The sequence below is a fragment of the Gossypium raimondii genome, chromosome 13 (assembly GCF_025698545.1).
Source record: "Gossypium raimondii isolate GPD5lz chromosome 13, ASM2569854v1, whole genome shotgun sequence".
NCBI classification, from domain to species: domain Eukaryota; kingdom Viridiplantae; phylum Streptophyta; class Magnoliopsida; order Malvales; family Malvaceae; genus Gossypium; species Gossypium raimondii.
Genome location: NC_068577.1, coordinates 31,972,190 through 32,000,142, shown reverse-complemented (window position 1 = coordinate 32,000,142; position 27,953 = coordinate 31,972,190). Strand labels below are relative to the sequence as shown.

Sequence of the window (27,953 nt, the reverse complement as noted above, 5' to 3'; positions counted from 1 at the left end):
AAATTAACCTGAACAAACTTACCTGACTAAATTGTAGCAACGACAAAGGTATAGAGACTATTCGGTAATTTTTTATTTTCCTCGGTTTTCCACTCGTTCTTGATTTATCATGAAATCAAAGCTTGGCTGAAGGTCTCCCAACCCTAACCATGACTATTTGGGTTTCCCAAAAGAAATTTGAAGATGATAGGATTTAATTCTTTTATTTTATGTTTTAATTTAACTTATAATTTGATATTTACAACTTTACCCTTAGCCATAACTAAATAATTAATTTAATCTTGTCCAAATTTGTCCACTATAACTCTACATGGTTTAATTACCACTTAAGGAGGGTTTAATTACACAATTGGACCTTCAATTATTTTAAATTTTAACTAAACAAGTTTATTTTCAATTTAATCCTAAACTAATTAGGACTAAATGAGAAAATAGCCCAAAAGTTAGTGGATTTAATCATATTCACTACCACTTAGAATTTTTATTGTGGTTTAATTACCATTTTGGTCCCTTTACTATTTTAAATCTATAGCGATTAACTTTTACCTCTTTTACAATTTAATCCTTTTACCTTAATTAAGTAATAAATCATCAAAATTACGGACCAAACTTCAATTCACATATAATATGACTTTGTAAATATTTAATAAAAATATTTACAGCTCTAAATTACGGAATCGAGGTCCTAATACCTCGTTTTCAACAACCACTTGCCTTTTAAACCGAACCACTTATACTAACTATTAATTCAATTAGTTAAAATTCCTCGAGTTGAAATTCAATATAAAATTATAATTGACTCGTATAATTTAAGTATTAATTATATGAATTTACTCATCGGATTTGTGGTCCCAAAAGCACTATTTCCGACACCACTAAAAATCTGGTTATTACAATCTTTCAATACAAGTCTCATATTATGTTTTCATTTGTTTCCTTTAAATATAGATTCACTAAGATTTTAGGCATATAAAGTTCATCTCCTAAACATTTTTTTTTTACAATTTATAATGATTTTTCAAAGTTAGCACAAGGGAACCCGAAATCATTCTGACACTGCCTCTTAAAAAGTATTATATCTTATAGTCTACAATTTCATTGCTTTCACTGTTGCTTTTATGCAAAACTAGACGTAATAAGATTTAATTTCATGTTTGATTCAACCTCTAACTTGATTCTTACAATTTTTGGTGAATTTTTAAAGTTGTACTACCACTACTGTCCATAAATTGTTGAGCGAAACATTTTCCTCTTCCATGATTTGATTAAGTTTTTCTAGTTTCATTATATAATATACTACATTCAAACCAAATTAAATGTCAAAACATATAATCACTAAGTTACACAAATTTTCATTTCATTCAAATTAATCCTCTAATTCGATAATCAATCTCAAACATAACATTTTAAACTCAAATAATCATTTTCAATTTACATCGGTGTCGTACTTTGCAAAGAAAAATAAATATGTAACGAATATAATGATTCAATTTATAGAAATACAAACATGATATGAATTAACTTAGTAAGTTTCATATGAACTTACCTAGCAAAACTACAACCAAATGAGCTTTTAAGAACTATTCGACATTTTTTTCACTACTTGCCTCAATTTGGTTCAATTATTGATCTATAAAATAATTCAGTTCAATTTATCAATTCTAAACATCTCATATCATCCTATTATAAGCATGTATTAGATCAATTTCATTTTTTAATGTCCCTAATCTTTTTGTTTTATTCAATTTAATCCCTAAAATCGAAATATTCATCTGTTTTAAATTTGAGTTTTGTTTTACAATTTGATTTCAATCTCATCCTTTATAAACTCTCTAATATCTATTTTATCAAAGTCTCATAATAGCTTCACAAATAAATCACTTTAGTCATTATATGGAACAACTAGCAACTAAACTCTCTAATCTATCCCTTTTCACATCTAAACTTAAAATCTAGCAATTTAACACGAAAAATTCAAGAAATCATCAATAGAAACTTTTTAAAACCTTAACAGTTTTGCAAATTAACACATGAGTCAACTAAATTTAACTCCTACGATATCAAAAACATGAAAATTATAAGAAAATGAGTAAATTGCACTAACTAATTTGTTGATTAAAGCTTAGACATGTTAAGTTGATTTTCACATGGTTCTTCTCTTCTAAATCGCGTGTGGAAAGATGGAGAAGATGGTCTTCTCCTTCTTTCCACTAAAATATGTTTTTTAATCATATAAAACTTTATTATTTATTATTTATTTAATATTTCTTTCTTTTGTATCTTCCTTTTCTTTTCTTTTCTCTTTTATTTTAAAGAAACAGCCCACTTATCTTCCACTAGATTATATTTAGAAATGTCTAACTGCCATTCTAGGCCTTTTGATTTAATTATAATTCTATACCAATTAAACTTTTATAATTATTTTTATAATTTAGTCCTTGTATCATAATTAATTATTAATTCAGCAAAATTACTAAATCAAATTTTAATATATTTTTATACTAGACTCATAAATATTAAATATTAAATATTAATATTTACAGACTCAATTTACTTAAATGAGAGTCAAAAACAACATTTTTCGACACCACTGACTTTCGGGTCGTTATAAAATTACTCGAATCAAATTATTTGGTTTTTTCAAGTCAAGATGAATAAGTAATTTGAGTTTCGAGTTCGAGTCAAGTTAAATTTTACAATTAGAATAAGTCAAATAATTTGAATAACTCAAATAATGAATTAGTATAAATACCCTTTGGTCCATGTCAATTTTGAAAATGAATAAATAGGTCTCTCTCTCAACTACAAAATAATTTAAAATAATTTTAAAATTCAAAATATTTATAAAATTCCAAAATTTATATTTTAAAATTTTTAAAATTAAAAATTCTAAAAATTAAAGAATATTAAAAAAGTTAAAATTTTCTAGAATAATAGTTTTGGGGTCTAAATAGATAAATTAACGATTCAAGTTTATCATACTAAAGTATTTTATTTTTCTCTTATTTTCTTTGAAACAATTTTCAAATATATATATATGGTTCCAAATTATGTGCTCTAATATGGAATTAGTTATATTTGTAACAGAGATTTTAATTTGACATATTTAAATTTTTTTTTATTATAACTCAAACAATTTCACTTGACTCGAATTTCATTTTACTCGACTCGATTCAAAAAAAATATCAAATTGAGTTAATATAATAAAATGAGATTTGTCAACTTAATTAACTTGATTTTTTTTTTTAATTTGACAAAATACTCACCCCTAACCTACATCACTTTGGACCACTGCTAATGTCCCCACCGGAGACTGGAGTAGGTGGTTCATGTTCAATTTTTTTTTTCCTCCTCTAGACCCAAGAGTAATCCTTCCAACACATACCTTAATAACTTCAGATTATTTCAAACCCTTTGCTCTATATTTTGATAACTCATGATACATACTTGGATGGCAAGCAAGGAACTTAAAGACAATGTCAAGTTCGTGGATTATCAAAAGACTTCGACAATGTGTTTGGTTGGCATAGACAATCAATTCATGATTTATTCAACCATTCCTTAGTATTAAATAGTTGTTGCCAGTGTCGTCCCCGTGTTGCGGTTACGAATGCTATGAAGGCGATTCTTTTCAAAAATCATAATTTTTTTAAAACATTATATTTATAATTTTTTTTAATTATATTCTCTTTTATGATTTTTTTATTTACAAAGATAAAAACTCTAAATTTATAAATAAAAATTCCTTTAAAACGAATATAATAATTAAACTTAAAAAGATTATTATATTAAGTCATGAAAAATAATTTTGTTAATAAATTGAATCTAAGTAGTGTCATACATAAAAGTTAATTTTACACCAGTTTAAAATATATATATACACATACAAATATAAAATTCCATTTCTTATAAAGGAATTTCTTATAAATTACCACCAAAATGAATGGTACGTGGATCTAAAATATCTCTATTTTCATTACTCTCTTGATTCTAATTACATCTCCTTCCATGTGAAAATATCTGTATCTCTTGAAAGAGATGGAAGAATTAGATTATATGCAAAATGTGGAGAGATAGAACCATAAGATGATTCATTGGTAGGATATATGTGATGTGGTAAATGGTAACTGAAAGGTTCATAAATTGAATTTTATCCAAGGTAAGATTAATAGGATGCATTTGGATTGTAAGTAGAGACGAAGTTAGGAATTTGTTAGTAAGAGCCAAAATAAAGTTTTAAAAGTTTGGGGCTCAAAAGTAAAAAAAGCTTAAATTTAATAATTTATAACTAAAAGGAACTAAAAATAGTATAGTACTAAATATTTAAGGGGGTCAAGGTCGTTATCTGGCCCTAATTACGTCTCTAGTTGTAAGAATGAAAAGTTTGAAATGATAACTTACTAAATTTATTTCATTTGTAGTTACTATAACTGAATCTTGAAAGTGTGCTCCCATCCTCCCGTGAGTTTTGTCATCGGTATCTCTTACGTGTTATACAAGTTTATACAAGTTTGAGTCAAATTCACACTTGATATCAGCTTGTTTTAGGTGAAATTGCTAAAATTATTTGTAGTTTTTAGTATTTTAAGAGTTTTGTTAGTTAAAATATGCTTATTATGTTTAGTAGTGATTATCCTCGTTGGTGTTTAGAAGTGTAATTGAAAATAATTAATTACTTAAATAAACTTATATTATATTTCATCAGAATTTGACTTAAACTTTATAAAAAAACAATTAGATGAATAATTTGTTTGGTGAGTATGAAACACTAACAAGGAGTCGCTATCAAATTCTCAATCTCTCAACAAACTTATATTATATTTTATCAAAATTTGACTTAATCTTCTTTTAAATCTTCACTCCTCTCCTATTCATAAAATATCACATACTTTAATCTAATATGTTTTTTCTTTCCCACTAAACCCTCATGGAATTTAAAGTAATTTCCCATATGTTGTTTTCATTAATATTATTGATAAAAGAAAATTAATTATATATTTAGTTTTTACTAAAGTAGAAAAAGATTTATTAAGAAATTAAAACAAATAAATAACTGACATTTAATGAAAAGATTTAGATCAATTTTAATTATTTTAAAATTTATCAAATTATACTTACTTTTTCTTTTATTATTTTAAACGTCACGCCCCAAGGTGTGGATAAAACTTTTATAGGATTAAATTGTTAAATATTAAATTTATTCAATTTTTTTGTTTAGTCTTGTAATTGGGCCTCTTTTTAAAAATTGTTTGTTAGGAGCTTCTGAAAGCCCAAATTTCCTCATACTTTTACCCTATGTGTCGCATATGCTAGGGATAAAACCCTAGGGTGTCACCAACCCTAGGTATAAATATATACTTATGCTTGGTCGGCCACCCTTTTTCTTTTCTTCCCTTGTTTTGTGCCGCCCAAACCCTAAGAATTTTGGCTTCTCTCCTCTTTTATTATTATTTTTTCTCCCTAAGTGACGCCACTCCTTCCACCACCTTTGAGCCACCATTTCCATTCTTTTCCCTTCTCCTCCTCTTCTTTCCTCTATTTATTTCTCCTAGCCACCGTACTAGGCACCTTGAACCGCTGAACCCCCTTTGTATTTTCCCTTACCACCATTCCTAACACCTATTGGGGTTGTCATTTCACTCATTTGTCAAACCACCCTTATACATTCGAATTTTCTTTTTTCCACTGTCACACTACATCATTCTTTATTGACGGGTTCCTTTTCTTTTAATGTTGATTTATTTTTGTTCATGTGAATCACCTTTGGCATGGGACTGTAGTCGTTAGATCCATATTCGTTGCAACAATCGATAAGTCATCCCCTTATATCGATTGAACATCGATTCTGGAAATCCAATTGAATTACGACTCTTTCTTCTTTTTGGTTAAAGTGATTCCTTTTAGATCTTGCCGAAGTTTTAATAATTGATTCTAAAATAAAGGATTTTCGTACGTATAATGTTTAAAGGGCCAGATTTGGGAGGGTCAGATCTGATCTGATCGAGGGGTGTACCGCACAGTCTAGTAGCGAAGGTGTCTATCTTGGCTAGTGTTATCATGTCTATGTATTGGCATTTGGCCAATATGATTTAAACTTGAATTAAAAGCCCGAAACTCATAATTCCCGTCATAATCCCATCCAGAAATTCTACTAGTGTTGTCTTCACTAAAACAGTCATATCTTGAGATCTCGAAATCAAAATCGAGTGATTCAAAGTGCGTTTTGAAGCTAAGAGATAGATCTTCGAATGCCATGAGACATCTTAATTAAGAAATGCCTAGATCCCATCCAAAATGTCATCACAAGTCTGTTGATTCCCCAAACTTAAAAATTGGCAGCTTTGGTGACTAGAATTTAATAAATTTCACCCATTTTGTGCATGTATCATTCCTCGCTTCCTCAAAAAGATTCATATTTACATATAACCTTTGTCCAAAACTTGATTTGATTTACTCGGCCTTTGATCTTATTATTGGGCCTTGAGGTAGTGTAAGCTCATTACATCCATGGGTCTAAAATTGGACATTGAGACTTTCATAAGATATTTAATGGCTAAAAAATGAGAATGATACTTTTCCTATTTTCCTAGAGTTCGGTTAATGAGAATATTTCAAATTGAATTTTTTATAAAGGGTTAAACATAAAATTAGTACCCGAACTTTTTTTTCGTCAACTAAATTGGTATCTGAATCTAACGCCGTTAACTTTTTGCTGACGTGGCAGCACTGGCCAATCACGCACTGCTATGTGGCATCCTCTTGTAGCTCTTTTTCTTTTATTTTTAATTTTCCCTCCTTTTCTTCCCTTTTTCTTTTCCTTTCTTATTTTTTTCTTCTTTCTCTCTTCTGTCAAAAACCCCCTAAATTTTTCCCTCCCACTTTCTCACCATCCAATCACCACCAAAATCACATATCTTAAAACCTTTTCATTTGCCTCCTCATTTTCCAGTCACCATCAACCAATCCCCACCAAACAGGGTTTTCTCTTAAGCTTGTTTGGTTTTCTCCTAGAAAATTTGGGTTTTCTTCCTTCTCAATTTTTTTTTCTTTTTTCATTTTTAGTTTTTTTCCTCACTAGCCAAACAAGCTTTCACCGTCCTTTTTTTTCCTTTTTGTTATGCATCACTGTATTTTTTAGTTCTTTGGAAAAGAAAAGAAACACTCTTCATCAATTGAAATTTTAAGAGGAACCATGAATGAGATGGAAAAAAGTAAGCTCTTTTAGGAAGCTTGTTTGGCTTCCTAGAAAATTAGGGTTTTCTTCCTTCCCTCTTTTTTTTTCTAGTTTTTATTTATTTTCTCGCTAGCCAAACAAGCTTTCACCAATCCTATTTTTCTTTTTGTTATGCATCACTTATTTTTTTTTAGTTCTTCCTTCCCTCTATATTCTTTTAGTCTTCTTTTACTTAGACTTCACAATGCAGGATCGAGACGAGAGCAGAGAAAGCCTCCGTAAAGGATTATCTATTGTCTCTATGTTAATTTGTGATTCTGTTGAATTCTTATATGGGGATGAGAGAGAAGTTGATCAATCCTCGAAAGTGTTGCTAGAATTAGGTGATGAGCTATTATTTGGTGGTGAATCTCAAATGGTGTTTCATGGGGTTCCATCCATCGTTCCATTTTCTACTACAGAGCTTCTTAAATAAAAAACTGGCCTTCGACATGGTTGTCTCAATCTTACCTTCAAACAATTTTGAAAATCGTGAACTATAAACATAACTACCATTTATACATATTCAACATTAGAATTAAAATCTTCATTGCTTTAGGACTAATCTACGTTATCTTGTTAGAATTGTAATACAGGAGCAAAAATATTTATATTATTTCGAAAAGTTTAAAATGTTTGGTCCTCTAAATCTTAAGTTGGTTCTGCTTGTGCTTACTTGCGAAAACATTTATTTTGTAAGTGTCATTGTGGGTTAGTTTGAAAAGGGAAAGGGAAGTGGTGGGGGTTGGTTGATGGTGGCTAAAAAATGGGGAGGAAAACTAAAGGGGTTTAAGAGATTGATTTTGGTGTTAATTGGATGGTAAGAAAGTGAGGGAAATTTGGGAGAGGGGTTGACAGAGGAAAGAAACAAGAAAGATGAAGTGTAGAAGTAGGCCAAAGAAAGAAAAAGAAAAAGAGAAGAGAACAAGAGGGGAAAAATTGAGGGAAAAGAAAAAAACAAAAAGAGCTACAAGAGGACGTCACGTGGCAATGTGTGATTGGCCAAAGCTGCCATATCAGCAAAAATTTAACGGTATTAGACTCGTGTACTAATTTAGTTGACGGAAAAAATGTTCGGGTATCAATCTAAGACAAAAATAAAACTATAAGTACCAATCAGAGAGAAGTGGACAAGTTCGAGTGCCAATTTTATATTTAACCCTTTTATAAATATATATGTATCATATTTATGTATTTATATTATTTTAAAATTTTAAGTGCACAAGAAATGTCCAACAATTTTATTCAAGTTCTAGTGAAATTCTTCATGGAAAAGTTAGAAATGACTTAGGTAGACAACTCTATTGTAACTAGTAAGTTGACTTTTTTTTTTGGTTGGTACTATTAAGTTGATTTTATATATGGGTCAAAAGGACATATTGTTATTTTAAAACAAATTGGACTAAAATATTAAGTTGAAAAAATGATTTTGGGTAAAACTTATGTTCACTTAAAATATATGTCCGTGCTGAGCTCGATTTAATTTTTTTCAATTTTATTAACTTTTATGTCAACATAAATATATGCATTTAATTATTTTAATTTTATATATTTAATCTATGTAATTATTATTAAATATAATTCACATATATAAAAATTATATTTGTATAATGTTTAAAAATAAAATTATATTAAGGCAAATTAAAAATTCAACTTTCACAAAACCATAAAAATAAATACTAATAGTATACAAAACATTTTAATGTTCTCTACCTTGGTTTTTTTTTCAATCTATCATCATCTTTTTTAATTATAATTTGTCATCTTGTTTAATTTCTAGTGCAATTAATTGCATTTGAACATCTGATCCTTGAGAAGAAAAATATTTTTAATATCAAATAAGAAAAGTATTATCAAATATTAAATGATAAAATAATAAAATTAAACATATTAAAAATAATTGAAACCAAATTTTTGTGATTAAATTTTTTTGAATAATACTAAAATTTTATTTTGGATGATTCTCTAATGTTACTTGAATGAATATGCTTTGTTAATATCACTATATATAGTGATTAAATATTAATTTTAATTCATATATAATTATAATATCAATTAAGTGGTCATCAAATTAAAATGATGAGTATAATTTATTATAGATTCAAAGTATAATTAATGATAATAACTGTAAGATGAAAAAGTTTTAATAAAATAAAGATGATTAAAATTATTTTATATAAAATACTATTTTATTATTATAATAATAATTATACGTTATTATATTTATTTGAAAAGAAGCATGTAAGTAAAACTGCTTGCAGTGGTTTTCTTATTTTAAGTTATCCAATAGATTAGCGGTTAATTAATATTATATTTATCTTTATCACATTATAATTATTAATGTACTAAAAAGTATTATTCTAATTTTAATTTAATAATATAATCAACAATGAAGAGTATTTTATCAATTCAAATGTTTTCTCAAACACGTGTTTTATATAATATATAGATAGAAAATATAATGTTTTTTTCCATGTAATGTAAATATTTAAAAATTCAGGCTATTTATATTTATAAATTTCATAAAATAAAAATATATGATGATAGTACATAAAATTATTAAATATTAAATAAAATAATATATATTTTAAACAATTAAGAAAATAATATGATGGATAAATGAGTTAGAACTAACCATTTATAAATATAGACAATCAAAGCATAATTTCAAGCTCATACTTTACACCTGACTAAATTTAAACCATATGTATAATATTAATGTCAAACGCAATTAATTCATTACCATTTTTAATTACAGTGCTAACAAAATTTAAAAATAAAAATAAAAGTTACATGTGAAAATCAATTTCAAATTTAGATAAATTATAAAAAGCAAAAGTAATGAGATATTAAGATAATTTGTTCATTTTCATAGCCTAAACTATATCCCAATGATTTAAAGAACCTTAATTTTGAAAAGTGCTTAGTAGACAATTGGTGACAACTTGTACTATAAAAACCTGTACGTAAAAACTAGATTCAACATTAGAGGTTGGTGTCCCTCAAAAACAAACATTAGTGGTTGGTGGCTAAGTTAAGAAAGATTCCAGCTGCCAAGTGATTGTCAACTTCTAAAGTAAACCATATGTACAACATAGTTAATTCAAATATATATTATATAGCCAACATGTCTTTGTAACTCACACTATAAAATCCCATAAGGAACATTGATTGAATGTAAAGGAGAAAGGGAAAAGAAATTTCTATCGTATTTAGAACATGGCATTGTTACCATCCAAATCTCTAGTGTTTACAGTCCGTAGGCAAGAAGCTGAGCTCGTCGTCCCATGTGAGCCAACTCCTCATGAGTGTAAACCACTCTCAGACGTTGATGATCAAGAGGGCCACCGATTCCATGTCCGAGGGTTCCATTTTCACCAGAGCAACCTTTCCATGAAAGGGCAGGATCCTGCTAAGGTCATTAAGGAGGCATTGGCTAAAGCTCTGGTGTTTTATTATCCATTCGCTGGTAGATTAAGGGAAGGACCTAACCGCAAGCTCATAGTCGATTGCACTGGTGAAGGTGTCTTGTTTATTGAGGCTGATGCTGATGTTTCGTTGGTGGACTTTGGTGACGAGCTTTACCCACCATTTCCTTGTGCAGAGGAGCTTCTTTACGATGTCCCTGGTTCCAACGGTTTGCTAAATTCTCCATTGTTGTTAATCCAGGTATTTGTTTTTTTTAAACTTTATTCTTCTCTAATTTATACAGAACATGTAAGGAGTAATCCACTTTACTAACATCAAACTATTTTATTTTTTTACATATCATATATATTAGTTTTTTTTACTTGTGGGGTGTACGGATTGACTATGTATATCAATTAAAATGTATTAAATATTATTTATTTTTATAGTTTTTATGAATATATGAAAAAAAATACAAATTGACTATTCAAAAAATATTGTTAAAACCAATAAGTGAAACAATAATTAAAACAGCTATAAATTCAATGCTTTTAAGAATTATAAAACATTATCTAAATACTATTTAACAAAAATTTAATTTAATGATTATAAATTATGTTATTCTAAAACTTTTAACAGTGATTATAAATTATGAAATTTAAAATTTATATTATTTTAAAAGTAATTTAAAATGTGATTTTTCATCTATTTATAAAAATGTTGTTATAAAACTCTTTAAACTTTTTAACATTACTTATATTATAAAATATGTTGGTAAATATATTTTTAAAATTAAGTTTTAAAAATAGTAGATTTCTTAAATTTTTCTAAAATTAATAATTTATGTATTCAATTAAATTTTAATTAATATGTTTAAAACCGGATCAAAGACCAAATTTAAGGAATGGATAAACCTATAACCGCAATCCAAGGGCTGAATTAAACAAATAAAAAGAAAATATTATAAGACTGAATTGTATAAATTATATGATGGCGCTAAAGATTAAAACCTAAAGTTATGGATTAAATTGAAAAATAAAACTTTGAGGTGTTTAAGTCTCTAATTTAATTGATGCCATGAATTAATCCACACCAACTTAATTTAGAATAAACTAAAAAGTATTTTATATAAAATAAATAAATATTATTAGGGTTTTTTATCTTTTATAATTTTTTATAAAATTTACAAAAAATAATTTAAACCTAAAATTAATTTACAAATGGTAGGATTTGAACTTAAGAAATCAAGATCTCTATACCCTCAATTTTTTTGTTTCAAGCAAAACCTCCTTTATTTCTTACATATCTTTTTTTATAAATATACATTTTTATTTTTTTACCTAGGTCGTGAGTATGACATACTCTAGCTTATATATATTTGAGTAGGTAACACGGTTGAAATGTGGTGGCTTCATCTTTGCACATCGGTTTAACCACACAATGGCCGACGGAACTGGCCTCTCCCAATTCATGACTGCCGTAGGAGAGATAGCACGTGGTGCACTTGTTCCCTCAACGCCACCAGTTTGGGAAAGGCATCTCTTGAGTGCTCGAGATTCACCACTCATAACATATCAGCACGAGGAATACTCTCACAATACTTCAGGTCCAGAAAACGGAACAATTATTCCGACAGACAACTTGGTTTGTTGTTCATTTTTATTTAGACAATCTCATATTTCATCACTCCGTAGATTTGTCCCCCACAACCTCCGTTGTTCAACATTTGATATCTTATCTGCATGCTTATGGCGCTGTCGTACGAAAGCTTTGGAACTCGATCCAAACGAAGATGTTCGCCTTATTTGCATCGTTAATGCTCGTTTCAAGTTCAATCCTCCTTTGCCATTGGGATATTATGGGAATGCACTTGGCTTCCCTATGGCTTCATCAAGCGTTGGAAAGCTAACCCAAAACCCACTAGAATATGCATTAAAGCTAGTGAAACAAGCCAAGACAAAGGTAACGGAGGAGTACATGAAATCAACAATGGATTTATTGGTCACTAGAGGTCGACCAAATGTTAAATTGGTGGGATCCTACATCGTGTCGGATTTAACGCGAGCAAAGTTTAAAGAGGTTGATTTTGGATGGGGTGAAGCGGTCTTTATGGGACCAGAAACTTGTTGGGAGCTAATAAGCTTTTATATACCATCCAAGAATAAGAAAGGGGAGGATGAAATCATAGTTCCAGTTTGTCTGCCAGCCTCCACTATGAAAAGTTTTGTTAAGGAGTTAGAAGACATGATGAAGGATGAACCAACAGTTCATGCTGGTATATAATAACATTCTCTAAATCCTTTTTTTTATTAAATTTGAATTTCTACAAATAAATGTGTAATCCTATTATGCAATGATTGGTATTTCTCAAAAGATTCAGAATATTTCATGTTACATATGCTAAGCAGTGAATTGTGTAGAGTTGAAGATCTTTTAGCTTGGTTAATTGCATTACTAGCTTGTAAGCGTTTCTATTTTTTATCCTCTGATTGTTTCTTTGATGTGTAATATATCGTTTAAAATTTACATGCAATAAAATTGTTTGTTTGTTGCCACAAATATTAGTTATTGGGTAAGGATATGAAGTTTATTTTAATTGAGTAAAATTAAATATTAATTTTAATTCATATATAATTATAATATCTGTAATCACTAAATTTTGTCCGTATCAAATTTTGTGTTTTCTAAAATTTGCTTCAAGCCAATTTCTGCCCCCCTCAATTATTAGGAATGTTAAACCTTTATGTGGCTAATTGTTTGAGTATGCCTTATTGAGTTAATTACAAGCGTATTCTGTCACTACACCAAAACAGACTTTTAGCGATGCTTTTTTAGGCCTTTAGCGGCGCTATTTAAGCATTTGCGGTGTTTTTAGAAGCGCTGAAAAAAACGCCGCTAATGAGAGCGTCGCTACCTTTAGCGGCGTTTTTTGAAATAAACGCCGCTAAAGGTCATGACTTTTAGCTGCGTTTTTTGGGATTGCGCCACTAAAGACCATGACCTTTAGTGGCGCTTGTTCGACAAACGCTGCTAAAGACCCTGATCTTTAGCGGCGCTTTTCCTACAATCGCCGCTAAAGACCCTGACCTTTAACAACGCTATTTCCACAAGCGCCGTTAAAGACCCTGACCTTTAGCGGCGCTTTTTTTCCACAAACGCCGCTAATGACAATGACCTTTAGTGGCGCTTTTTTAAAAAACGTCGCTAATTTTGGCAGATTTGTGAATTTTATTTTTTATATTTTCTACCCTCTTGTAAAAACAAATCAGAAAAAATCAAATCCAAACCAACCGAAAGCAATAAATCTATATAAGATTTAAAATTAAACGAATAATATATAATAAATATCAATAAATAAAATAAAATTCGTATTATTCTTACAAAAATGATAAAAGTTAAAATGATAATTAAAAGTCAAAATGATAAAAATATTTACACGATAGTCTAAGACGGCAACTGTACGGTAAACATCTTCATCATATTCTGAAGCTGCTGCTGGAGTTCATCGTACTTTTTACGCTGTTCTGCTCCCCTTGTTTCCCTCGCTGCCGCATCTGCTTGAAACTGCAGCTGGAGTTCTTCATACTTTCGTTGAACCTCAACTGTTGTCGCTTGCATCTGAGCCATCTGATCTCTTAACTTCTGGACTTCAACTTGAGCCTGACTCCCCGAAAGCATGTATTGTTGCGAGTTGGATCCGAAATATTGGGATGGGTTAACAAAAGATCCTTGAAACCGAACCCGACCATACCTTTCAGGACCCAAAACTTCAGTGATAATCCGGTTATCAATGTCGTCAATATTAACAGAACTATCACTGGAAGGCATCGCATCGTACTCCGCCTTTTTATCTTTTAATTTTTCCTAATAAATAAATCACATAGTTAGGAACGCAATCTATATTAAAAAAAAAACAAATGCAACATAACTTAACAATATTTTCATTACAAGAGATGAAATAAACCAATAGAAAATAAACACTAAAAATAATTAAAACAAGTCAAATTGTATTAAGCAAACGTACCATAATTTCTGCAGCTTCATGAGTCATAGGGTTTCCATCTTTCTTCCTATGTGTCATGTCAAAAAGTTGAAGGCGCCCAACTTTTGACCGGAGGACGCTTCTACAATACAATAGTAAAAATATTATTTGATAGAAAGTAATAAATATCTGACAGTATTAAAAAATTCAAAATACCTCGGCCTGAGCTACACAAGCAAAACTTCTCGAGCCAGCTGTGTGAGTGAATTTTTGTTTCTGCCTACTACTTTTTCCAACTTGCTCACGATCCTACATTATGAAATTATTAATATGTTAATTAGTGAAACTATAAACCAAAATAATTACAAGATTTTTGTAGTAACACATACCTCTCCTTTCTTCGAAGTCCAAAATCTAACGACCTCTTCCCACTGGTACCTCAGCATTCCCAGCAGGACATTTTGTAATCTCTCATCGAGTGTTGTTTTGGTCTTAAAGTAGTCTCTCTTTAAAGTGCTCTTATGGTCTCTCCATCTTTTTCCCAATGCCTTCTTTACATAAGCATCAGAGACCTCTAGAGCAAATCTCGCCTACAAAAAACACAAGTTAAGAAAGTAAATATAAATGAAACTTAAAACCAAGTACTATAAATGACACTAACGTTTTGTTACCTTAATCTAATCGAGAGCTTGGTTCTTGTTACTCTCGGGCATTTTATGCCATGACTCGTAGTTAATTGGCAACATATTTGCATTCCGTGCTAGAATGCCTAAGTACCCTGCTAGAAGGCAAGCTTCTGATCCAACAGGCTGACCAAAGCTATTACTGCATACTTGGACACGCTCGACTGGATCTAGCTTGTATAAATCCCTTAGTAGCGTACGTCCTCGAACTCTCCGCGTCCCACAAATTTCAGCTGAAAAATGTTATATAGTAATATAAGAATTTTAAAAATATATAAACAAAAAGTCAACGCGTATGTAAATTAAATGTTAATTTACTTTGAACTTCTATTGGTTCTTCAGGTGTAGTCGGGACATTCAAAGATCCAACAGCAATCTGTTGTTCAGTGCTGTTTGTACCCGCCGAGTTTGGAGTACCTTGAACAATGCTTAGCTCTCGCACTTTCCTTCTAAGCATTTATCTGCAATACAAATAAAATAGTTGAAAACTTAGTATATAATTACAACAATAATAGCACATATAAAATAGTCGAAATATATAATAAGACCAATATTTATATTATGATATTACATATAATTAAATAATCGTAAAAGCTTACTACATTATAATTCGTAAACATCTTCATCTGTATCCTGGTGGACCCATTGAAATTGTGTACTAGTACTAGGGATGTTTTCATTTAAGTTTTGTTCTGGAAAGGGCAAAGTTTGTGTTCTGTCGTCAATGCCATCTCTACTTCCACTGCCCATGTCAAACAAGTCTCTAGGGATGTTACGGAGTACAACGTACCAACCCTCATCAGTTGGATCTTTTGAGTAAAAAACTTGTTTGACTTGAGAAGAAAATACATACGACTCATCAATCAATTGTTGTCCTGTGTGAATCAATTGATCGAAGTTCACCATTGTGAAACCCAATTGATCTTGCTTAATTCCACGAGCAGTATTAACATCGGCCCAATCACCTCGAAATAAGACAACTTTCCATTTGCCGTAGTAATCCAACTCAATTATGTCAGTAAGAAGTCCGAAATATTCCACATTTCCCTCGATAGGATTATTGTCCCTAGCACTAGCATAACTTGTAATGGAGGAATTAACAACTATTCCACAATTTTGCGTTCTCCTCAATCTCTCGCGATATTTTGTATGAAATCTGAATCCGTTGATGAGGAACGCACTATATCTTTTAACCACCCGATTTGGACCTTGGGAAAGCCATTTCACTTCGTCGGTGATGTTCTTCCCACTCCAAACCTATTGAATGGAAAGTGAACTGAGTAATTAAAAATGTTATAAGAGAACATTATTATTTGTCAATGAAAGCTCTAATTGCATGCTGTTTGGCTTAACCATTCAGGAAAAGATTCTGTGAACAACTTATTGATATCTCGATGTTGTGTTCTTCGGGAGCGCGAACGAGATCTCAATATTTGTTTGTACTCACTATGTTAAAAATATGTTCAGTTTGTTAGAATATAAATAATTTTTAATTGATGAATATTTATCAATTTTGTAGAACTTACTTGCGTAAAGGTTCCATTGATTCGTGGTGAAACAGAACATATCGATGTGCTTGTACCCACGATAAATCATCTAATTTTGCAATTTCAACTTTGCCGATTGGTTCTCCAAAACTTTGGAACAAATAAGTATCGGCGAAGTTATGGTCCGTGAGCCCAGCATTCCTATTTGGTCTGTTCAACCTTGTTTCAACATCTTCCAAATATCTTGAGCAGAAGGTCATACATTCTTCTGCCAAGTAGCATTCAGCAATCGATCCTTCTGGATAACGCTTGTTGCGGCAGTAAGACTTTAATTTGGATAGGAACCTAAAACATGATATGTAACATTATGAAAAGTTGTAACTTATGTACTATAGGTGAATGAAGGAAAATTTTAAAAATTGTAATTAACACCTTTCTATGGGATACATCCATCGATAGAAAATGGGTCCACCAAGAATTGCTTCATTCGGGAGATGGATTATCAAGTGAACCATAATTGTGAAGAAGGAAGGTGAGAAGATTTTCTCCATGTTGCATAAAGTCAAAGCGGCTCGATCCTGTACCTTCTGAAGTTCTTGAACATCCAAAACTTTGCCACAAATGGCTTTCATTATATTGGATAGTTAAATTATACAAGACATCACCTTCTTCGAAATACAACATTGTAGAGCAACTGGCAGTAAATCTTGCATCAAGATGTGATAGTCATGTGATTTTAGAGAATATAGTCTTCGATCTTTAACACTAACACATCGAGACATATTTGATGTATATGCATCTGGAACCTTTATATCCTTCAACACCATGCAAAACAATTCTTTCTCCGTCTTGGACATTGAGAAAATAGAAGGCGGCAACCAATATTTCTCATTTGGAAGTGGATTCGGATGAAGATCAAGTTGAATTCCCATCTGAACTAAATCAAGTCGACTCTGAAGATTGTCTTTTGATTTTCCGTCTACATTCAAAATTGTACCGACAATGTTCTCGCAGACATTTTTCTCAATATGCATAACATCGAGATTGTGTCGTAAAAGGTGGTGCTCCCAAAAAAGCAACTAAAAAAAATACTTTTTTTTCCACAAGTCTGCCTCATTAGGATCATCCTCTTCATCGGAGTCATCATCAGCTTCATCATTTGATCTTCTATTTCTTTGCATGCTTGCTGGTTGGTTCATCTTCCCATAACTGAAATTCATATATTCCAACATTAACAAGATTTCAGATCCACTTGTCTGCGAAAAAGCTTCTCTGAACTCTTCAGTACCGTCAAATGCTGAACCCTGAAATCTAAATCTATGATTTTTCGGTAACCACCGACGGTGCCCCATGTAAGAGAACTTCTTCCCATTGTATAACCATTGCGAACATGTTTGTGCAACATAACAAGGACACGCATAACGACCCTTGGTACTCCAACCGGATAAATTAGCATAAGCGGGGAAGTCATTAATGGTCCACATCAAAGCTGCACGTATATTAAAGTTCTCCATTCTCAGCACATCGTATGTCTCGACACCAGCCCATAATTGTTTTAACTCTTCAATAAGTGGCTGTAAATAGATGTCGATATCATTCCCGGGCCCTTTCTCTCCAGGGATAATCATAGATAAGATAAGGGAAGATTGCTTCATGCAAATCCACGGAGGTAGATTGTAAGGAACAAGCACTACTGGCCAAGTACTGTATGCAGTACTCATGATCTTGTAAGGATTAAATCCATCAGATGCTAGGCCAAGCCTCACACTCCTAAGATCACTTGCAAAGCTTGGAAATTTATTGTCAAATGATTTCCAAGCTAAAGAATCTGCCGGATGCCTTAATAATCCATCATCGGTTCGTCCATCATGGTGCCACGTCATTGACTCCGCTGTCTTCGACGACATGAAAAGCCTTTGAAGCCTTGGTATCAGTGAAAAATACCGCAAAATCTTGACCGGCTTCTTTCTTGGCTGTGCATCATTTTCATCTTCATTCCCATCTTCTCTGTTTCTATTTATCCAACGTGATTGGCCGCATACATGACAGCACTGTTGGTTTCTCCGATCGCCCCAATACAACATGCAGTCTTTTGGGCAACTATGGATTTTGGTGTACCCAAGACCTAAATCTTTTATCATTTTCTTCATATCTTTGCATGATTGAGGGATTTTTGCAAACGGAAACATCTTTCTCAAAAACTCTAACAGCATTGTAAAAGAGTTCTCGGTCCACCCTCCCAAACATTTTAACTGAAAAAGACGAATACAAAAAGACAATTTTGAGAATTTTGATCCCTCATACAGTTCTTCGTTCATGTCATTAAGTAGCGCGTAGAACTTCGCCGCTTCTCCATTCGGCTCTTCATGATGTACACTTCTCACGGGTTCGGTAAAAGCATTTCCACCGAGATTACAATCATCAGATGCCACAAATTCGGCTGGGAACGACTGTAAACCATGATTGTGAATATTAAATGCATCCCGCAACATCCCTTCCATGTCATCCCCTCTAACAGACTGATGGTAAGCAGTACTATCATAAGATACATCCATCCTTGAAGAGGAAGTACTAGGCGGGCATTCTCCATGAAAAAGCCATTGTTTATAACCTCGAACAAACCCATCAATAATTAGATGCTCGTATACAACTTCACAATAATGCCAGTTTATGTTGACACACTTCTTACAAGGGCAAAGAATCATGTTCTCTTGGCTTGCATATTGAAAATGCAAAATTTAGAAAAGTCTGTACTCCATTTCGATAACCGTCGCTTACCCTTGACAAATTCATCCAAGACCGGTCCATTTCTTATTTCTTGAAGTCTGATCTTGACAATAAATTGCACGGGTTTAGGATTTAGGAATAAGTATAATTAAGTTATGTAAGTTATGTAAGTTATGTATTATGTAAGTTATTTATTATGAATATTATGTAAGTTATGTATTATGAAAATTATGTAAGTTGTGTATTATGTAAGTTATGTATTATGTAAGTTATGTAAGTTATTTATTATGAAAATTAAGTAAGTTATGTATTATATTAAAATAGAAATTAAATTTCAAAAAATATATTAAATTAAATTTTCAAAATGAGATTTCAAAATATTAATTGGAAAAGGAATTTTGAAATCTAACTTTATATAAAATTATTCTTTAATTATTTAATCAAAAATCACTTCTAATATATGTGATTGTGGTTTTAACTAAAATAATTTGAATAACAAATTCATATAAATATTTTTATTTTCAGTCATTTTAAAAATATTCAAATTGATCCCTTTAAAAATTAAAAAATCAAGATATTTATAATATTAATTAATTAAGTTATGTAAGTTATGTATAATATTAATGTAAGTTATGTATTATATAATAACAGCGTCGTTAACTTTGTTTGCTTTTAAACTAATTTTTGCTTTTAAACTAATCTTCCACTGAATTAGGGGTGGAAAGGTATATGTCTTACTCATTTGACAACAAAAGAAACACTACTTTCTGCAGTATATGTTTGCTGACTTTGTTTGCAGAGAAAAAGATAAAAGTAAATCTAATATAAAAGCATAAAAACCCTGGATTCTAAAGTTGCATGTTTTTCTTTTTTTATTTCTACAAGTTTACCACTAAGGTCTTTTCATCATTTTCAAACGTATTTATCTTCAAACATATTTCTACATGATTAACTGACGCTGATACATTACAACAGAAGAATGAAAATTTACCTTCCACGCCAAAGAATAGACGACTTATGCAGCGAAAGAGGCAGCAAGCTAGCGGGAAGAAATTGACCTTCCACACCAAAGAATAGAGTTCTCCTTCCAACCCAGCAAGCTAAGCACAACAACACAAACAGGAATTATGAACAGTTACACACGGCAGTAAACTACAAATAGGATATAAACAAATAAGATGTTTCATTAATGAAATGCACTAGATTAAGCAATTCTATATTATTTGACTGCATATGACCAATGAATTTTGTCATCTAACTATATATTCAATGTTGTTTTAGTGAGGGAGAGCTGAAGTAGGAGCAGGACCAGATTTTTTTATTATTTCAATTTTGTATCCATTTTATTAGTACCATATGATGGTTTCATATTAAATTTTTATTTCATGGTATCCAGCTCAAGAAAAGCTTATATTAAACGCAAATTTAAGGTGTATATAATGCTCAAATTCTTCACTAATAGTGCCATCAAAGGATAATGACAAAACAACTATGCATATAAAACGCAATTTAATTAATTCAGTACTACAAGCCTGCAAATCCTGTAATACAAACAGTTTCAAACTTATGAACAAAATTATTAACAAAATTATGAGTAAACAGTATTACAAGCCTGCAAATTCATTTTCTATAATACAACAGGATAGTCAAAATTATGAACAAAATTATGAACAGTTTCAAACTTTTTTTTTAAATACAAACAGGAAATAAACAAATAATAAACTAAATCATGCAACGGGTATATATAAAATTTTAAGAACAAATTCCCAATTTTTTCTGTCCCAAACACGAAACTGAAAAATTGCCTAAAACCCATCAACAATTTGCGCATTAAGTTATCAATGAAGGTGTAAAACAATGTATGTGAGGTTGTAAGACAGACGAAACTAGGTGCAAAACTCTTTGAGTGCAGGAGAGAAAGAGGAAAACCTTATCTTTTGTTGTACCTTAGTGGCGCAAGAGGATCAAGCAAGACAGATCAGATTTATGACGATCGACGATTTGACGGCGACAATAGAAGGGTCGACGAGCAATGTAGCGAGAGATGGTTGGGCGCAGCGAGCTAGGGTTCAAGAATTGGGGATTTTGGGGGGAAAATTGGGGATTTTGGGGAGAAATTTGGGGGGAATTTCGGCTAAGTGTTGGGAGTAATTGGGATGAAGGACACGAATTAAAAAACGACAGCGTCTTACATGAACTATTGCGGTGTTTTTAACATAGCGCCACTAATGCTTTTAATGTGGCATATAAAACAACACCGTTTTCTTAAAACTGGAAAGGAATTTTGCGGCGTTCTCGACATAGCGCCGCTAAATCCTACCTTTAGTGGCGTTTCTACACTTGCGTCGCAAAAGCCATTCAATTCCCAAACAAAAGTACACCGTTTTCTCTGAATATTTAATAACTTTTTAGCGGCATTTTTGCTGAAAACGCCGCTAAATCTCACATCTTTTATTTATTTATTTATTTCTTAATTGTATCTTTTATTAATTGTATCTTTTAATTACTAAGTATAATTAAAGTTTATCAATTCTTTTGACAATTTCAATACAATAATAATAAAATTTATTAATTATTAAAACATTTGTACACTACTAAAAGTTTACTTATATATACGTAATTAAATTTTAATATTTTAGACTAAATTGTTATAATTTTTCTTTTGCTTTTCTAGTTCTTATTTATTATTATACAAATACATAATGAATCAAGTATTATATTTCATTACCAAGGAATATATCAATGAATTCAAAATTCTTACATTTTTCCTAGATAATAAATTTAAATAATATTAAAATTAAAGTATTAATTAAGTAATTGTATCATTTAACAAGTCTCAATTAAACCTTAAACCCTAATTTAACCATTCAATATACATGCATATATAAAGTTATATATATATATATATCTATTAATTAAATAATATAAACTATACATCCAAATCTAAATGTTCATCAATAAATATTTTAGAACGATTCTTTCTACTATAAAGAAGGTGAACCAAATTTTGTAGAAATCGACAAAAATTGGAGAAAATAAAAGCAATGCTACCGTACCGATAAGACGTAATATATACTCATAATTTAAATATATTAAATTAATTTATTGTTATATAAATTAATAAAACTAATTAATCTAAGCAACCATCCCTAACTTGAGTACCCTTGACACCCAAAACACTAAATCCCTAACTCCTAACCCTTAAATCCCAAACCCTAAACCCCAAACCCCTAAACCAATAAACCTTAAACTCCTAATTTCTAACCTCTAACCCCTAACCCCTAACCAATAAACCTTAAATCACAACCCTTAAATCAGAATCCCTAATCCATAATCTCTAATTCCATAATCTATAAACCTTAAAATTGTAACTTCTAAATCCTAAATTAACCATATATATACCTAAATCAACTATAATGATAATTAAATTAAATATTTTAAAATTAATACTACCGTATCTTTTACAATTATTAATGAAATTATTTAATATATAAATTAAAATCAATCAATTATGTACCCAAAAATTTTAAAATTATTATAAATAATAGTATTTTAATTTCTCCATTTTTAACAAATATTTTTCTATGTTTTTTTATTTCAAATTATTTCTACGTGTCATTATTTCAAATTTATCCATTTTTAACAAATATTCAATTAAAAATAAATTGGATTTTAATTAATATAAATAAACAAATTACATAGTAAATAGATAGATAAAACGACGCTTCTACAAAAACGTCGCTAAAGGCCCGAGCATTAGCAGCGCTTCCTCAAAAACGCCGCTAAAGGCCCGACCAGTAGCGGCGATTCTTCAAAAACGCTGCTAAAGGCCCGAGCATTAGTGGCGCTACTTCAAAAACGCCGCTAAAGACCCCAGCACTAGCGGCGTTTTTGAAGAAACGCCGCTAAAGGCCAGAGCATTAGCGACACTGCTTAAAAAACGTCGCTAAAGGCCAGAACATTAGCAGCGCTTCTTCAAAAACGCCACTAAAGGCCAGAGCATTAGCGGCGCTTTTTCAAAAACGCTGCTAACGGCCTGAGCATTAGCGGCGCTTCTTAAAAAATGCCACTATATGCCCCAAAAACTCAGAAAACGGTGCCGTTGGGCTTAGGCTGTTTGCGCCGCTTTCTAAAAAATGCCGCTAATGCTTGTTTTTAGCGGCGTTTTCTAATAATCGCTGCTAGTGCTCGACTTTTAGCGGCGTTTTTTGAAAAACACCGCTAATGCTAGATTTTTTAGTGGCGTTTTTTGTCTAATCGCCGCTAAAAAGCCGCTAAAAGCCTGTTTTGGTGTAGTGTGTAGACTGACATATGGTGATTGCCATAGTTCCATTTGAAGTTTATTGAATCCCTGTTAGTGGCCCAAGTAGCACAATATGTTTTGTTTATCGAGCATTTCATTGTGGTAACTTTTTCGCTGAACTTATTTATATCAATAGTAATTGATTAACTGGACTATTAAATTAATGCTTTCTTGGCTTCCCTTTGAAAGGGCATTCATGCGTTTGAGTTGTTTATGTCTCGAGATATTGTTATAACAACTATACACGGACGGGTCTTTTAATTATTGTAGAATTCAAGGTGCATTTCATTGGAACTGGAGAAATAGATATCGAATCGCTTTTCCTAGTTTGTCAAATGGATTTACAAGTCTCATTCGAATGTCTCTTTGGTACTCAAAAGACTCCCATTATCGATATTGACATGGTAATTGAGCTTTTAACCTTGACTTTTGTTGTCTATCTTACTTTTTAATACCATAGTTGTATTGATAATTGATAATTGATAATGGGGTATATGGGATTAGGCTTTTAGGATGAGTTACAAATCAGAGATGTCTATGGAGGACTACCTTTTCTTCTCATGACGTGGTTTTGGATTGATACTAGTATGTTGCTTTAGGACTGCTTTTTGTCTCGGTGGTTATCGAGAGCCATCCTGAATTAAATGACAAGCTCAGTAGGTGTATGCCATTCGAGACAATCCAAAAGGAATCTGAAATCTCTTCGCAAATTATCCCGCTTCGAGATTATGGTTGGTTTTATCTAAGTTATATTTCTATATTTTCGTAATATTTTAGTGGAGAGCTTTTATTCAAATGAGATTGATAAACTTTTATTATGCTTGTGAATTAAGGTAGGAATGTTTGTTAGAGATGCCAAGAGTCTATGCCCCCAACTTGTTATTCTCCAGTACAACTTTGAAGCATATGAAGAGGTAAATCACCAACTAGGTATGCAATTTTACTGTTACACTTTCTTAGATAAGGAAGAGTGTTGTGGTTCCCTCATCTCTCTTCTTCCGCTGTCCTCCTTTATAACTTCTATTTCTGCATTTCTTTTCCTTTTGAATGGAGGATATGCATGTCAAAGGGGGAATGACATGACTAAGGTGGTCATGGATGGAAACTATAAAAAAGAGGACCTTGAATTAGTTGATCTTACTAAGAATAAAGTCCTAGATAAAGAACTGTAGTGGATTCATGTTTCCAACTTTATATCTTAGGAAAAGACTATTTTTTTCTTTGGATTTTTAGTCCTGTTTGCTTTTTCTCATATATAATTTAATTATGCAGGTTGCCAATCAATTCTATAACATCTTGCATAAACACTGCAATAGAGTTCAGGTCTACTCATGATGTATTGGATCATGTATGTCTTTTGGTAGAAAGAAAGCCTTTCTTATTGCTAATGTCACAATTATCGTTGAATATAGACTGTCAGCTGCGATGAAGCATTTTTAGATGTCACAGACTTAGAAGGTAAAGATCCTCAGCTTTTAGCTTGAGCAATATGAAAGGAAATATCTGAAGCTACAGGATGCACTGCAAGTGTTGGGATTGCAGAGAACATGCTTATGGCCGGTCTAGCCACTAGAACTGCCGAATGGTCAATGTTATATCCATCCTGAGAGGGTATGCTCAGCTAATTTATTATTATTATTATTATTATTATTATTATTATTATTATTATTATTATTCATTTTGATAATTTTGCAATTTCCAAGCTGTGGAGTTTGAAGATGTTAAATGTTGGGTTCTCTTGTACTATATTTTACTATAAGAAACTTTAATGACAATAACACATCAAGAAAATGCAATATTAGGATTGGTAACCATCCTGCATTTGGTTTTAAATACCAAAATGATCCTTGATTGAATTTTTGAAGAATGCTCATTCTCTTAAATTTGGCCATTTATCTTTTTGAATGTAAATTATCTCTTCATTCTGTTCCCTAAAGTATATTAAACCATCCTAATTGTTGGTTTCTATGGAGCATATTAAATGTTAGATTCTGTTGTAATGACACATAACACATTAAGGAAAGCTAACTATCCTGTGCTTAATTTTAAAAGTGAAATCAGTGTTGTCTAGGGAGCTAGGTGCCTCTTGGCACTAGAACCTTTATTTTGCCTTAAGCGCAAGGTGCAAGAAAAGCACTAGCCTCGGTGAAGTAAACTGCAATGCACATGTGTAAGCTTTGTTTAACCATTGTAGATACAGCTATTGAGTGCCATTTATTGTTATGATTGTGTTATGATTGAATGATACCAAATAAGCGTTTGATATTTTATATTGCTCAACTCAAGGCTCTATCAAGCACTGTAGCCAGTAGAAAAGCTCTATCTGCAAACTAATAGGAGCTTCATAAGTGGACTTGAACTTCCAGTATCAGCATGGATATCCCTTTTTCTATATGGTTAAATTTCTATAAGTGATAGATGGCATCGAACTGATCACGTTAGACTCGCTTCTTAGTGATATGTAGTTTTGGTTTTATTGGATTGCAGGAATCCTTTTGAAAATATCTGTAAACTGATATATCTTCAATAAATTCTTCGGTGCTGACCACTGTGTTCTTTTCATTTGCAGGTTGATGATGACTTGGATCAACTTCCAATAAAAGTACTCCCTGGAATAGGTCATGTACTGGCTTAAAAATTGAAAAATAAAAAAGTTGGAACTTGTGGGGAGTTGCATTTGATTTCAAAGGTAGTACCGGATTTCATTTGAAATATGGTGTACTTCTTTCTATTGAAGTGGTCAATTTAAGTTTGGGTAAATGGATGAGACTGAATGTTGGAACAAAGGCAGCAAGCAAAAACATTATCAGCAAGCAAAAACAGAATGAAAAATGATGGCCAAAAATGTAACGGAAGGAATTCACCCTTTTTTCATTCGAAATTTGAAAATTTATTGAGGTTACAAAGTTAATTGGACAGTTACCTAAACACTTAACTGCTCCCACTACTTTGTCTAATTGCTAACTTATGAAATATATAAAAACAAAGCTGACAATGTCAGCTATTACATCCATCAAATTCAAATAAAAAAATCTACTAACTTTTGATATCAAGTTACAAGCTAACTTGATCAAGTTACAAAAGAACTAAAAGAAAAAAAATGACTAGGCTGCTTCTAGTTCAGTTTCGATGCTAGCATGCTAGTTGAGCTGCTACTGCTGGTCACTTGTTGCATTACAGGCCAATGCTTAACACTCCTCCTTGGACTGTATGCAACAAACACCAATTGAATCTCTCAAGACTTTAAACCTTGTTGTACCAAGAGGCTTTATCAAAATATCAGCCAATTGATCTTGTGAACTGCAATGAATGAGACTAACTTCTTTGGACTATTCAGCCTCTCGAACAAAATGGAACTTAATCTTAAAATGTTTGGTCTTGCCATGAAAAACTAGATTCTTGGCTATGGAAACTACTGATTGGTTGTCCACCATGATCTCAGTAGGTCCAAGTTGCTCTTCATTTAGATCACATAGCAACTTTCTAAGCCAAATGGCTTGATTAACTGCTGCTGCAGCTGCTATGTATTCAACTTCAACTGTGGACCGAGCAACTGTTTGCTGCTTCTTAGAGCTCCAGCAGAAAACTCCCAAGCCAAGTGTAAAGAAATAGCCTGAGGTACTCTTCATGTCATCAATAGACCCAACCTGGTCTCTATCTGAGTAACCAACCGGCTTAAGCTCACTTTCTTTCTTGAACATGACCCCAAACTTCAAAGTTCCTTTTACATACCTGAGTGTCCTCTTAACTGCCTTGAAATAAGTTGTGTTACAACAATGCATGAACCTTGACAATAGACTAACAGCATGCATGAAGTCAGGTCTGGTTGCTATTAAGTAAAACAAACAACCAACTAAGCTTCTGTACTCCTTTTCATCAACCCTTTCTTGATTTCTAAAATTTGCCAGCTTCTCCCCTTGAGCCAATGGTGTGCTCACTGATTTGCAATTTGCCATGCAAAATTTATTGAGAATTTTCAGAGCAAAGGCATGTTGACTGATAAAAATGCCTTGACCAGATTGGTTCACTTCCATACCAAGGAAGTATGTCATGATTCCCAAGTCAGTCATGTCAAACACTTCTTGCATTTGTGCTTTGAATTCTTTGATCAAATCTCCCTTGCTTCCAGTCACCAACAAATTATCCACAT

General features: G+C 31.6%; 1 protein-coding gene across 1 annotated transcript; it reads left to right on the top strand.

Annotated features, from left to right (window-relative positions):
* Positions 1-10,371: 10,371 nt before the first annotated feature.
* Positions 10,372-13,180, top strand: LOC105784541 (benzyl alcohol O-benzoyltransferase). The gene is made up of 2 exons (XM_012610449.2): positions 10,372-10,882; positions 12,008-13,180. Exons 1-2 carry the CDS (start codon positions 10,433-10,435, stop codon positions 12,902-12,904), a joined length of 1,347 nt encoding a protein of 448 aa, XP_012465903.1. The 5' UTR covers positions 10,372-10,432; the 3' UTR covers positions 12,905-13,180.
* Positions 13,181-27,953: the final 14,773 nt, after the last annotated feature.

Excerpts from the sequence above, each read along its gene's own strand:
- LOC105784541 (XM_012610449.2), top strand. The coding sequence starts at position 10,433 with ATGGCATTGTTACCATCCAAATCTCTAGTGTTTACAGTCCGTAGGCAA. Across the intron at positions 10,883-12,007 it reads CTCCATTGTTGTTAATCCAG|GTAACACGGTTGAAATGTGG; the intron begins GTATTTGTTTTT and ends ATATTTGAGTAG.